This window comes from Manihot esculenta, chromosome 4 (genome assembly GCF_001659605.2).
Source record: "Manihot esculenta cultivar AM560-2 chromosome 4, M.esculenta_v8, whole genome shotgun sequence".
Lineage (NCBI taxonomy): Eukaryota > Viridiplantae > Streptophyta > Magnoliopsida > Malpighiales > Euphorbiaceae > Manihot > Manihot esculenta.
This window is the reverse complement of record NC_035164.2, coordinates 19,762,992-19,775,876: the sequence shown is the minus strand read 5'-3', so window position 1 is coordinate 19,775,876 and position 12,885 is coordinate 19,762,992. Positions and strand designations below refer to the sequence as shown.

Sequence of the window (12,885 nt, the reverse complement as noted above, 5' to 3'; positions counted from 1 at the left end):
TAACAAGGCTCATGAGCCTTCCACCTACTCACAGGCTTCTAAGAATCCTCAATGGGTTGAAGCCATGGAGCAAGAGCTTCAAGCCTTAGAAAACAACAATACTTGGACTCTTACCAGCTTACCTAAAAACAAAAGGGCCATAGGCTATAAATGGGTATATAAAGTGAAGTTCAAGCCTAATGGAGAAGTAGACAGGTATAAAGTCCGATTGGTTGCTAAAGGATACAACCAAATTGAGGGGCTGGATTACAAGGATAGAGTCTCACCCGTGGCAAAACTCACCACAGTGAGAATTTTTATTGCCTTGGCAACCGTAAAAAAATAGCCCATTTTTTAGCTGGACATCAATAATGTCATCTTACATGGGCATTTGAATGAAGAGGTATACATGGTACCGCCTCAGGGCTATTACATGGCCCAACCTAATCAAGTCTGTCAGCTTAAAAGGCCTTTATATGGCCTTGAACAAGCTTCTAGGCAAAGGAATATTGAATTTACAGCCTTCCTTAAGACTTTGGGTTTTGTGCAGTCTTCTCATGACCACTGTCTTTTCATACAGCATACTGACATTGTGTTTTTTATCTTGCTGGTATATGTTGATGATGTTATATTAACTGGAAATTCTATAGATGCTATTAATAAATGCAAGATGGCCTTACATTCAAAATTTACCATTAAAGATTTGGGACCTATGAAATATTTCCTAGGACTGGAAGTTACAAGATCTTCACATGTAACAATTATCAGCCAAACAAAGTTCATTTGTGATGTTCTCAAAGATGCAGGCATGCTTCAATGCAAACCTGCATCTTCCCCTTTTCCTAAGGGTTACATCTGACCCCTGACTCAGGGGAGCCTCTTTCTGAGCCTGAAATATACAGAAGGTTACTTGGTAGACTCCTTTACATTAACTTAACAAGGCTAGACATTTGCTATGCTGTCCAACATCTAAGTCAATTTATGAATAAGCCTCGAAAGCCCCATTGGGAGGCTGCTCTTCATGTCCTTCGCTACCTTAAGGGATCCTTACACCAGGGTCCCTATGACTGATGATCTGTCTCTTAGTGCCTATTGTGATTCTGACTGGGCAGCTTGCACTTACTCTCGCAAGTCTCTATCTGGGTATTGTATATATTTGGGACCTTGTCTCATCTCCTGGAAAACAAAGAAACAGACTATTGTTTCCAAGTCTTTTGCTGAAGCTGAATACCGTGCCATGGCTAACACTGTGTGTGAACTTCTTTGGATTAGTTACATTTTGCAGGACTTGCAAGTACTCATTAAACTGCCCATACCTCTACATTGTGACAGCAAAGCAGCCATGCACATTGCTGCCAATCCAGTATTCCATGAGCGCACAAAGCATATCGAGATTGACTGCCATCTTGTGCGAAACCAACTTCAACGAGGCTTTATTTCTCTTAGATATCTTCCTACCCAAGAGCAATTGGCAAATATCTTCACTAAGGGACTCCCAGCAAGCCGCCATAACTATCTGGCACACAAGTTGAATCTTTTGCCTCTCCCGGCTTCAACTTGAGGAGGGGGTGTTGAGTTTAAAGAACTGCTCCGTTTTAGTTAATACGCAGCATTTTATTAATATACAATGGGAGATATGACACGTGAAACTTGCCTTTTGTATCTTGTATGTATTATGTGATCTCACATGTTGGTCACGTGCTCATGTCGGGATATATAGGGAAGCGAAACTTCCAAACATTGTAATTTTTCTCATTTTACAGAAATAAAGATTTCAAATGTTTTCTTATCTCTCTGTACGCTCCTATTTGAACAGATATACACTTTTATTTTTATCCTAGTATTTATTCGTGTTTCTTTGTTTACTAGGATTAATTAGTAATATTATTCTTATATTAGTAGGATTCTATTTAATTAGGATCATCTTATATTTTTATATTTTAATTAAAATTTATTTTAATTTCTTTAGAAATATTATAAATAAGTATATTATAAGCCTTTAATAGTTATGCTAATAATGTTATGATGAATTTATTATGGAACTTTGGTTCTTTTATTTCTTAACACAAAAATAGATTTTCTTTATATTATCCTATGTTTAGTTTTTTATGAAGATCTTTTTTTTTTTGAAGTTTGTAATACCATTTTATCGTCTGTTTATATTTATTTTTAGTCATATTCGTTAATTAAGGTGAGGTAAAGCAAATTTTGAGAATTATCTTTAATTTGTTTCGTGTGACGGGATTTTGATCCTGAATTCTGGATTAAGACACTCTTCCCTGTTAAGTTAAATTAATTTGCAATCCAAGAGTGTGATCATTTATCCCATTTGTAGCTTGTGCGGTGATGCTGTGGAGGATAGAAATAATTTATTCTTCAACAGTCCAATGGTTGTCTCTGTCTGGAAGCCAAGTGCACTAAGGTTAGAATTTTCTTCGTTCCAACAAATGGATGTGCGTGCTACAATCAGCTCCTCCATTTCCACGCAAGACTTAGTAGCAATTGAATTGCTTGCTGTGTTGACTTGGGGTATTATGCCAAGATGCTGTTTCTTATCTTTAATGATTCCAAGACGCCCCAGATACTCCTCCCCCCATCATCGGAAAGTATAGCAATTCCTTCGTATCGTACAACTCTGGGGACCTTTCAATGGAAAACAAATGCTGCTATTTGGCTAGGTGTTATTCTTTGTAATGACCAGGGGGAGGTTTATGCTGGCAGCCTATACTAGATTTTCAGCTCAATAGGATTCTGATCTTTTCTCAAACTCATGCAATTCTCTTTGGAATTACTATACATATGGAAGCTGGTTTTCATCTTTCACAGTAGAATCTGATAGCTTACATGAAATTCAAGGCTAGACTATTCGCCTCCTGTGTTTCAAACGTTCTATTTCTCACAGCATCAGGGCCCACAATTATTTTTATCATTTTCAACGAGAGGCGAATAGTCTAGTCCATGCTCTTGCCCGAGAAGATTCCTTGCCTCAGTCACCGTGTGCTTTTGTTGAAAATTCACCTTCTCATTTGCCTTTTCGTTTTCATTTTGATGTAATACAACTTTCTTTGGAATGAAGCGATTTGTTTATTTAAAAAAAAAACAATAATACGAATAATATCGCACTAATATTTAAGCTATATATAATAAGTACCATTTTCTATGTCAATAATAACAAAAACAAAATTAAATAAATAATATTAAGTAAAACTCTAAAATTCCAAATATATCCAAATTCGAAATATTAATGAAGTATGTTTTCTTTTTCTAAATATGGAAGGAATGAGATAGTAAAATACAACATGAATCTCAGTGATCTAACCGTCTATAATTTTCATATGTTAAAAATTACAGCAAGTCTTATATTAAGTAGTATTAACTCAATACTTAGTCTTACATAGTAAAGAAGGTTAAAAATTTTGATAATTATTTTCATACTCTTAAAATTTACTTATCAGTTTCATTATTTTTATCTAGTTTTTCTTTTTTTTTTATTTTAAAATTATTATCGACCTTTTTTTTAACTATAGTAACATATAAATTAAATATTATAATTCTATTTAATTTTATCTCATTTTGAAGAAATCTCCTAAATATGTTTTAGTATTTAATAAAATATAATATATTTAACATTGATATAATTGAAAAGTTAATATAATTCTCTCAAGAATTACTTGCATATAATTAGAATATGATACAACGTGGTGTATGTCTTTTATATTTTGGGAAAATTAAAAAAATTTATCTTGTAAAGGCATATTTTTTAAGTATAATTCTATAACAAAATTTATTAAAAAAATAATTTTATACTTTCACACCATTAACAAATCAAGATTTTTTTTTAACAATAATAATAAATAATAATGTAGCAGTTAAGATTTAATAAAAAAAAATTTAATTAGGATATATTACATTTAACGCATAATTACTCTCCATATTTCTAAATTTTGTTTTAAGGCTTTATTTTATATCTAAAAAAGTTTTTAGTTATAATTCATTCTATATATTTTTAAATATTTTAATTACTTATAAATAAATAAACACATATATGATGTACAGTAATCGTCTAGAATAAGTCATGGACTATCATCATAACACAAGACTACATGGTAAAAGTCTAATAAGCCGATATGCAATCCCATCCGTAAAAAAAAAAAGACCCAAACACCATGGTACCTGATTCTTTATTAAAACTCGCTCTCTCCTGAATAAATCAAGTCTTCACATAAAATTACCATTAGCAGGCAAACCCCCTTTACGCCTGTAATCATGAGATCCCCGATCAATTAATCGAAGGGATCTCCTATCAATTAGCCAGTACCAGCCGAATTTTCAAGAATTATGATAATTAACTCCATCTTTTTATAGTATAAAGCTAATTATTGTAGAGACAAAGGTAAGTAATTCTTACACAACTAGTCTTGAGTTATAAGCAATTTCTTATATTCACCCTTTTCTCTAGTTTACTGACTTGAGTATCGAAGTGGCTACCATAGACGCCAGCCACCTCACGTTCTCTTTCTTGCAGATTAGCCAATCACAACATAGTTTCATTTAGGCCGCATCATTTGGTTTCATTGTTGGAAAATCCATTGGACTATCTTTATTCATTTGAATTAAAATCGGTCTCTTATTTCCCTTTCTATTCTCTAAAATGGCTAATAATTCACGAGTCGCTACTAGGACTACTACCAACAAGGGCATAATTATTTTCTCCACTCCTGGTAGTGGATAAAACACTCCATTGATGGTCACGAGACGGATCTCAATAATCTGAATAATGAGCAAATACTCCAATACATTAAAAGGCTGCAGGCCACTCTCGAGCAGTATAAGGCTCGGGAGGAGGCCTCATTTATGGCTCCCAGGGTAAGGGAGAATGTTTCCATTGATACTTCAAGGATTCAGACAGAAGCAATCTAAGTGCAGTCCAAAGAAAAGGCCAAATTTGAAGATGAAGAGTCGTCGGACGAGACTCCAAAGAATGTTGACTAGAAACTGGTTCGAGCTATGCAAAGGTAGTAAAAAGAACAGGAAGAGAACTATGGCATGGATGATGCCTCACCCCTATCAGAAGATATCTTAGCAGATACTTTACCAACCAAGTTCAAGCTACCAAGCTTGGACAAATATGATGGAATAGTAGATCCTAGCAGCTACCTAGCGATCTTTAAGACAACCATGCAGCTTCAAGATGTCAACGACTTCATGTTATGCCGAGTGTTTCCTTCAACACTCATAAGTTTGGCGCAAAAATGGTACCAACATCTGACCCTAGGTTTAATTCAGAACTTTACATAATTCGCTACATTATTTAAACCCAGGTTTATTATACCTTCTAAAAAGCTCTCTTTTGACTTGCAGAAGATCCGCCAAGGAGAGGGTGAGTCTTTAAGGAGTTTTATCTCATGGTTTAATGCATAAGCAATACAGTGGTGGAATTAAATCATGAGATAGGATATGAAGTATTGAAGAAAGGAACATGCAACGTCAAGTTCATGGATTTCCTAATAAAGAACCCAGCTGCTATGCCAACAGCTAATGGACGAAGCCCAAAAGTACATCATGCTGGATGATGAAGTCCAAGTGTTGAGAGAGCACAAAATGACGAGTCAAGCAAAACCAAAAACCAGAGAGGTGAGGATATGAAGGAGACCACAGAAGTTACCAATCTCCTGAAGAGGTTATGACTAAAGTAAGTATAAGAATTATACTCCATTAAATGACTCACGAATATTATTCTAATATGAATCAGGAAAAACGACAAGGAGGCCAGGTGGCCTCCCAAGCTCAACCTTGAGAGAGCTAAAAGGCGAGATTGGACCAAGTACTATCATTTTTATGAGGACCACGGACATATAATGGAGGAGTACCAACAGTTGAAAGACGAGATCGAGAGGTTAATAAGGGATGCCACACTTCAAAAAATTGCCAGAAAAAATAGAGAAGAAAGGGGGTCCGAACCCGAGGTAACAACACTTGAAGCTACCCATGATCGTAAACCTCTAGGGTTATACATGTAATTGTAGGAGGACCCAGCAATGGTAAGGAAATAAACGAGTCGTATAAAATGTCCTGAATATTCAATAATAGAGTTATGTCACATGTCTTTAATGTAAGAGACTTAGTCCTTAAAAAAACGGATGTAACAAGCGATAATGCGGGGTCTGGTAAGTTAGGCGAAAACTTAAAATGACCATTTAGGGTCTCGAAAGTTATTCGTCCAAGGTCTTATAAGATGGCCAAGTTCTTCAATGACAAGAAACATTGGATTGCCTTCTTCAAAAAGATTAAAGAGTATTTATTAAAAGCCACAAGGCAGATTCTGCCAAGCCACCTAATTCGGGTGTTAGTCCTGCCAAACAAGGTATCTTATGCCAAGGCCACAAGACGAGTTCCACCAGGCCATAATCTGGGTGTTAGTCCCGTTAAACAAGACAACTTATGCTAGGCCACAAGGCGGTTCCACCAGGCTATGATCTAGGTATTAGTCCCGCTAAACAAGACATCTTATGCTAAGGCCACAAGGCGGGTTCTGCTATGTCATAATCTGGGTGTTAGTCCTGCTAAACAAGGCATCTTATGCCAGGCTATATTCAAGTGTTAGTCCTGATAAATAAGGCATCTTATGCCAGGCCACAAGGTGGATTCTGTCAGACTATAATCTGGGTGTTAGTCCTACTAAACAAGGCACCCTATGTCAGGCCACAAGGCGGGTTCCGCCAAGCCATGATCCGGGCGTTAGTGACGGGCGTCGAATCTATCAATCAAAACTCATTCCCTTTTCTAATTTAATAGTTTTTGTAGATAGGGTGAAAGAGTGTCGATCCCATAGAGATCTTAAATTTATTTAATTTAAATGTCAAGGGAAGAAAAATAAAGAATTGTTTAAAACAAAAAAAGAGAAGAAGGAAATTTTTATTTTAATTTCAAGAAAACTTAAGAAGAAATAAAATAAGGGTGATGGAGTGATGGAATAAACAATTAATTTAAAAGTTCAGCTTAGGGTAATCAAAATTAAGAGGTTTAACAGTTGATCATTGATTCAAAAGGTAATTCTCTTAATTTTCTATGGTTTGGTTATAGCATTTAAACAAGCGAATCCCACTAATTCTTCCTTAAGATTAAATTAATTTACAAAGTGATAAATTAATTTCTAATTAATTAATAACTCTAACAAGCGTATAGATTTAATTAATTAATTACTTTAAGAAAAGAAGAATCAAAACTTGCTTATTAACTATAAGCAAATTATTTAAACTAAATCAATTAATTTCTTAACATAAATAGATATGCTAATTGCTACTTGTATTAATCCAATTAAACAATTATGTATTTACTTGAGTTAAATAGCAATATATTGTCTATTTAGAATATTTAATAGGCATCTTGAATTCCTATAAATACAACAATGGAGGTGGTACTCCTCGTAAACAGAAAAAAAAATGAAAACAGAAATTAAGTATGAAGAGAAAGTAAGATTAAATCTCATAACTTAAATAAAACATCAATTAGATTAACTTTCAACTGAAAAAGAGTGTTTAGCCACTAAAGACCATAACAAATATATAGAAAAATAAAAAGAAGAAGAAGAGAAGAGGGGTTCGGCTGGAAGAATCGAAAGACGGGAAGAGATTAATTGAGAGATGAGGAGATATCTTTCCTACTTCTAAAATGGTATTTATACCGGGTTTTCCCAACAGAAAGATGAAAGAAAATATTCAAAATTTAAAAGAAAGAAAATAAATCAATAAATCCTTCTATAGTTATTATCTTAATCCTTGATCTAATCGTATTTGCAGCTATCTAAATAATTTGAATTTTGTACAGCTGTCAAAATAAAAACTTTGTTGTCTATCCGTCGACCTTATGTCACAGTATTGGGCAAGGCAAAACCTTCTATTCTAAAACAGCCTCTGCTAGTTCTTTTTTACACTTTCAACTCCGAATCTGTCCAAAATCAAAATACAAGTAAAAATCTAATTTCTTACCATCAAAATTAAAACAAAATCATGAAAATTAATATGAAAAAAGTGGTGAGTTTTATGACTCATTAGTTAGTTTCCCTAAACAATGCATCTTACGCCAAGGCCACAAGGCGGGTTCTGCCAGGTCATAATCTAAGTGTTAGTCTCGTTAAACAAGATATTGCTATACTTTGGGTGTTAGTCCCGTTAAATAATGCATCTTATGTCAGGCCATAAGGCAGGTGTTAGTCTCTCTAAATAAAATATCTTATGTCAAGGCCACAAGGCAAATTTCGTTAGGCCATAATCCGAGTGTTAGTCCCGCTAAATAAGACATCTTATGTCAGTCCACAAGGCGGGTTCCACCAGGCCATGATCTGGGTGCTAGTCACGCTAAACAAGGCATTTTATGTTAAGGCCACAAGACAGGTTTAGCCAGGCCATAATCTGAGTGTTAGTCCCGCTAAACAAGGCATCTTATGCTAGGACACAAAGTGGATTTTGTCAGCCATGATCCGAGTGTTAGTCTCGTTAAACAAGGCAGGTATCCGCCAAACCACACAACCGAGTAATTAGTCTCTTTAACTAAGACATCTTATGCCTGATAACAAGGCTTGTATCTACCAAGCCACGCAATCAAGTGTTAGTCCTATTTTACAAAAAAAATTTAATGCATTTTATGCCTCAGCCTAGGGTTGTAATCGAATCGAGCCGAACTTTGATAAGTTCAGACTCGATTAGAAAATAAATTTAAAAGCTCGAGTTTGAGTTCGAGCTCAACTCGAGCTTCATTTATAAGCTCGAGCTTGATTCATTAAATAAATATTAAACTCGAGTTCGATTTGTAATAAGCTCGTTTATCACATTAATGAGCCAACTCAAACTCTACTCAAAAGGCTCGAATTTGAACTCATTTAGACTCGAATTTGAGTTCGATTATATTATAAACAAGATCAATATAATTCAGATTCATTTAAATTATAAATAAATTTAAATTAAAAATAAAATTTAAATTATAAGGTCATTAAGAGACTTTTAAATTAAATTTTTTTATTTATTTGAAATTTCTCAAACCCAAAACTAATGAAAAAGAATGTAGAAGGGTTGTCCATTTATAAAGAAACCACAATCCTCCATATCCCTTCAACTTTCAATGTGGGATTGGTGTTGGCGGACGAGTATATTCACGAGCATGTTCGCGAATCTGTTCGTGAGTCTACTCATGAGCTTGTTCATGAACTTGAAAACGAGTCGAGCTCGCGAGCCTAAACGAGTCGAATACTGCTAAGTTCAAGCTTGGCTCGTTTATTAAATGAGCCTAAAAAGTGAGCTCGAGCTCGGCTAGTTTAGAAAACAAGCTGAACCCGATCGAGCTTTTATCGAGCAGAATCTCGAATAGCTCACAAACAGTTTGGTTCGTTTACACCCCTACCCCGGCCACAAGGCGGGTATCCGCCAAGCCACACAACTGGGTAATTAGTCCCGTTAACTAAGGCAAATTTCTGAGCGTCAAAAGGCAGGTAACCACTAGGCGAGTCTTCGAGTGTTAGTCCCAATAGACAAAGGTGAGTTTCTATCAAAAATCGCTACAAGACGAGACTTTGGACTCTAGTCCCAAAAGACAAAGGCGAGTTTCTACCGAAAAGTGCCACAAGGTAGGTAACCACCATGCCACATGTCCAGATGTTAATCCTGTTCAATAAATTTTTCAAGTTATTTCATGGCCACTAGTCAGACCAGTAACCGATTGTTATAGTCGGGTGTTAACCCCTTAACTATCTTTTAAGAAAACCATATAAGTCTTGTTGATGATAATTGGATAAGAATTATGGTCGAGTACCGAGCATACAAACACTTAGCGAAAATAATGACGAAGAGTATAGAAAGAAAGATTTCTCATTACAAATGAAAATTACAAAACAGAGCAATTGTCATTTATGGGTAAGAGCAGGCAAAACAATACGAACATGGACGATCAATCTAAACAGTCCACGTGCCTCAGATCGTGAAGACAACTATCACCTTTAAATTTAAAGAATCGAATACCAACGGAGACTTTTGATGTTGCATAATAATTGCTCAAAGTAAGTCATGAGCTGTCACTATAAGATAAGACCACGTGGCAAGAGTCTAATAAGCTGATACGCGGTCTCACCCATTGAAAGAAAGACCCGGACACTATGGTACCCAGTTCTTCATCAAGAGTCGCCCTCTCTTGAATAGGTCAAGTCTTCACATAAACTTACCTTTAGCAGGCAGATCCTCGTTACGCCTGTAATCACAGAATCTCTTATCAATTAGTCGAAAAGATCTCTTATCAATTAGTCGAAAAGATCTCCTATCAATTAGTCGGTACCAACCAGATTTGCAAGAGTCGTGATAATTAACTTTATCTTCTTGCAGTATAAAAACTAATGATTACAAAGATAAAAATATACAATTCTTATACAACTATTCTTAAATTATAAGTAATTTCTTACATTCGCCCTTTTCTCAAGTTTACTAACTTGAGCACCGGAATAACTGTCGTAAGCGCCAACCACCTTACATTCTCTTTCTTGCAAATTAGACTATCACAATCTAATTTCGTTTCAACTACATCAATACATATTTCTTTCTTATTAATTTTTAATATTTTATATTTGATAATAACATGATAAAGTAAAAAATTAAATTAGAATATTAACACAATATTCATATTCAAGCCAATTAATTTTTTCCCAACTATTTAATATTGTTTATCAGTAATTTTTTTATTTAACTAGAAAAAAAAGGATGATAAATTTTTTATTAACTATTATTTTATTATTTTTCATAAATAATATATTAAAATTAATAAACATAAATTGATTTGTAAATATAAGATTTTATTACTAATTATAATATTTAGGACTAATTTATAAAAAATAGATTTATTTAATTAAAAATATTAATTTAAATTAAAAAATTATTTTATTAATAAAATAAATTTTCAAAAAATAAATTTAAAAATACATATTAGTATATGTGGGTTCACTAAATATCAAAAATTAAATTATAATTTATCAAATGATATTAAAGGAAAATACTCATCTATCTATATGTCATAAAGCTGAATTTTTTTATTTTTTATTTTTTTCAAATGGAGCTGAACTTTAAAATTGACTCATACTAAACTGCCATGTGGTGATTTCTCAGTTTTTCTAAGAGTGACAAATGGGCCTTTTTTTTTCTAGATTTTTTTTTTATTTTTACCTATTTGCCCCTGTCTTGTTTTTTTTTTTTTTTAATAGAGAGTGACATTTTAACTTGATGATAATTTACCATCTGCATATTTTTAAATTTCTTTACTTTTCAAAATAAATATAATCTTTTCATATTTATTTTATAATTTATATTCCATACATTTTTTATAGATTTTTTTTTTATTTTCAAATAGCTCATACTTTAAAATTTTAAATTTTTATTATTCTCTTACCATCTAATATAAAATGTATGATCGTACGATTTTCGCCAATCAATTATTTTAATTAAATTAAAGTTAGATGAGTTATTTAGATATTATAGTTCTATAATTCAAATTCAAATATATGTTATTACAAAATAGTATCGATTTAATATCATATACTAGATTTTACCACTTAAATTTTACTATAATAAGGCGGATAATTCTCCTCCTCTATCACCACTGCTTCCACTATTATTCACTATTATTAGAATTTAATAAATTTTATTTTTCTATAGTGCATTATTTGATATTAATTATATATGATAATAAATATGAAAATTCTTAATTATTGTTTTATCCGCAATTGAGTTTGATGATATATAATTTTATGGTTGGTTAATATTTTAAGTTTTTAAATTTCTTATTTAAAAATAAAAATTATATATATTAGTTAAATTTTTAATTATCCTTTATAATTATTTTCTTTATTTGCCGGTGATAAATTATATATTTAATTAATATATAAAATAAGATATGTAGATAAAATTGAATATTTTATTTTAAAAAAAATATTTTTTTATATTATTTCAAATTTTAAAAAGTAAAATAAAATATTATGATTTATTCTCTATTAAACAATAATTTTAAATTAAAAATCTAAATATAAAATATATTTAAAATTTGAGAAAAAATATTTTGATTCTAAATAGAGTCTACATTAATTAGTTAGATGAGAAACTATGAAAATTACATAATTCATATAAAAATAATATTATTTTATATAATAGTAATTTTAGTAGCCGCTGCGAACAAGCGATTAGTTTTATTAATTGCGTAAAATTATAACAATTTTAATATTAATTAAATTATGAATGTAATCTAAAAGCGTTGAACCACACCGGTAAATTTTTATAATTATCTTTTATAATTTTTTTCAGACTGATTTCATTTTTCTTAATTTTTATTAATTTTAAGATTTACAACGAAAAAAAATTAAAATCACGAATATATATATATAATACAAAATAAAATAAACATGTGCTTACTCAGTTTTGCAAATTAAGATTAATAATAATAACTTTATAACCCTCGCCTAGTCTCATCTGTACATTTGAACTTCTATATGCAGTAGCTCACATTAAACCCGAAATTTGATTGGTTGCCCGTATTTACGTGCCCTAGCTCCGCAGAGATGGGTAGTCCACATGGCTAATAAACATGAAGCTTTTTGTAGTAGTATTCCAAATTGAGGATTGATTATATTTAACGTCAAATTACTATAGTCAATAACGAACATAACCAACTATTAAACTTCATGTTCAATCTTGCTATTCATGTCTCTCAATAAAGGAGAATTCCTTCAAACAAACAACATAATGACTCGGTACTAAAAGCCGATCTCTATTTGCTCATTTTGTAGCCAACCATGAAGCAAATAGTTCATTCTTACCGTTAAAGAATCAGTGCAACCAAGTATGATTGGCTTCGATGAAAATTAATAAAATCCCATAACAA

At 32.4% G+C, this 12,885-nt stretch overlaps 1 protein-coding gene across 1 annotated transcript; it reads left to right on the top strand.

The window, feature by feature from the left end:
* The first annotated feature begins 388 nt into the window (after window positions 1-388).
* Window positions 389-838, top strand: LOC110612580 (uncharacterized mitochondrial protein AtMg00810-like). Its single transcript, XM_021753359.1, has one exon. It carries the CDS (start codon window positions 389-391, stop codon window positions 836-838), a length of 450 nt encoding a protein of 149 aa, XP_021609051.1.
* Window positions 839-12,885: the final 12,047 nt, after the last annotated feature.

Bases quoted from the DNA above. Each gene is read 5' to 3' on its own strand.
- LOC110612580 (XM_021753359.1), top strand. From the start codon at position 389: ATGGTACCGCCTCAGGGCTATTACATGGCCCAACCTAATCAAGTCTGT.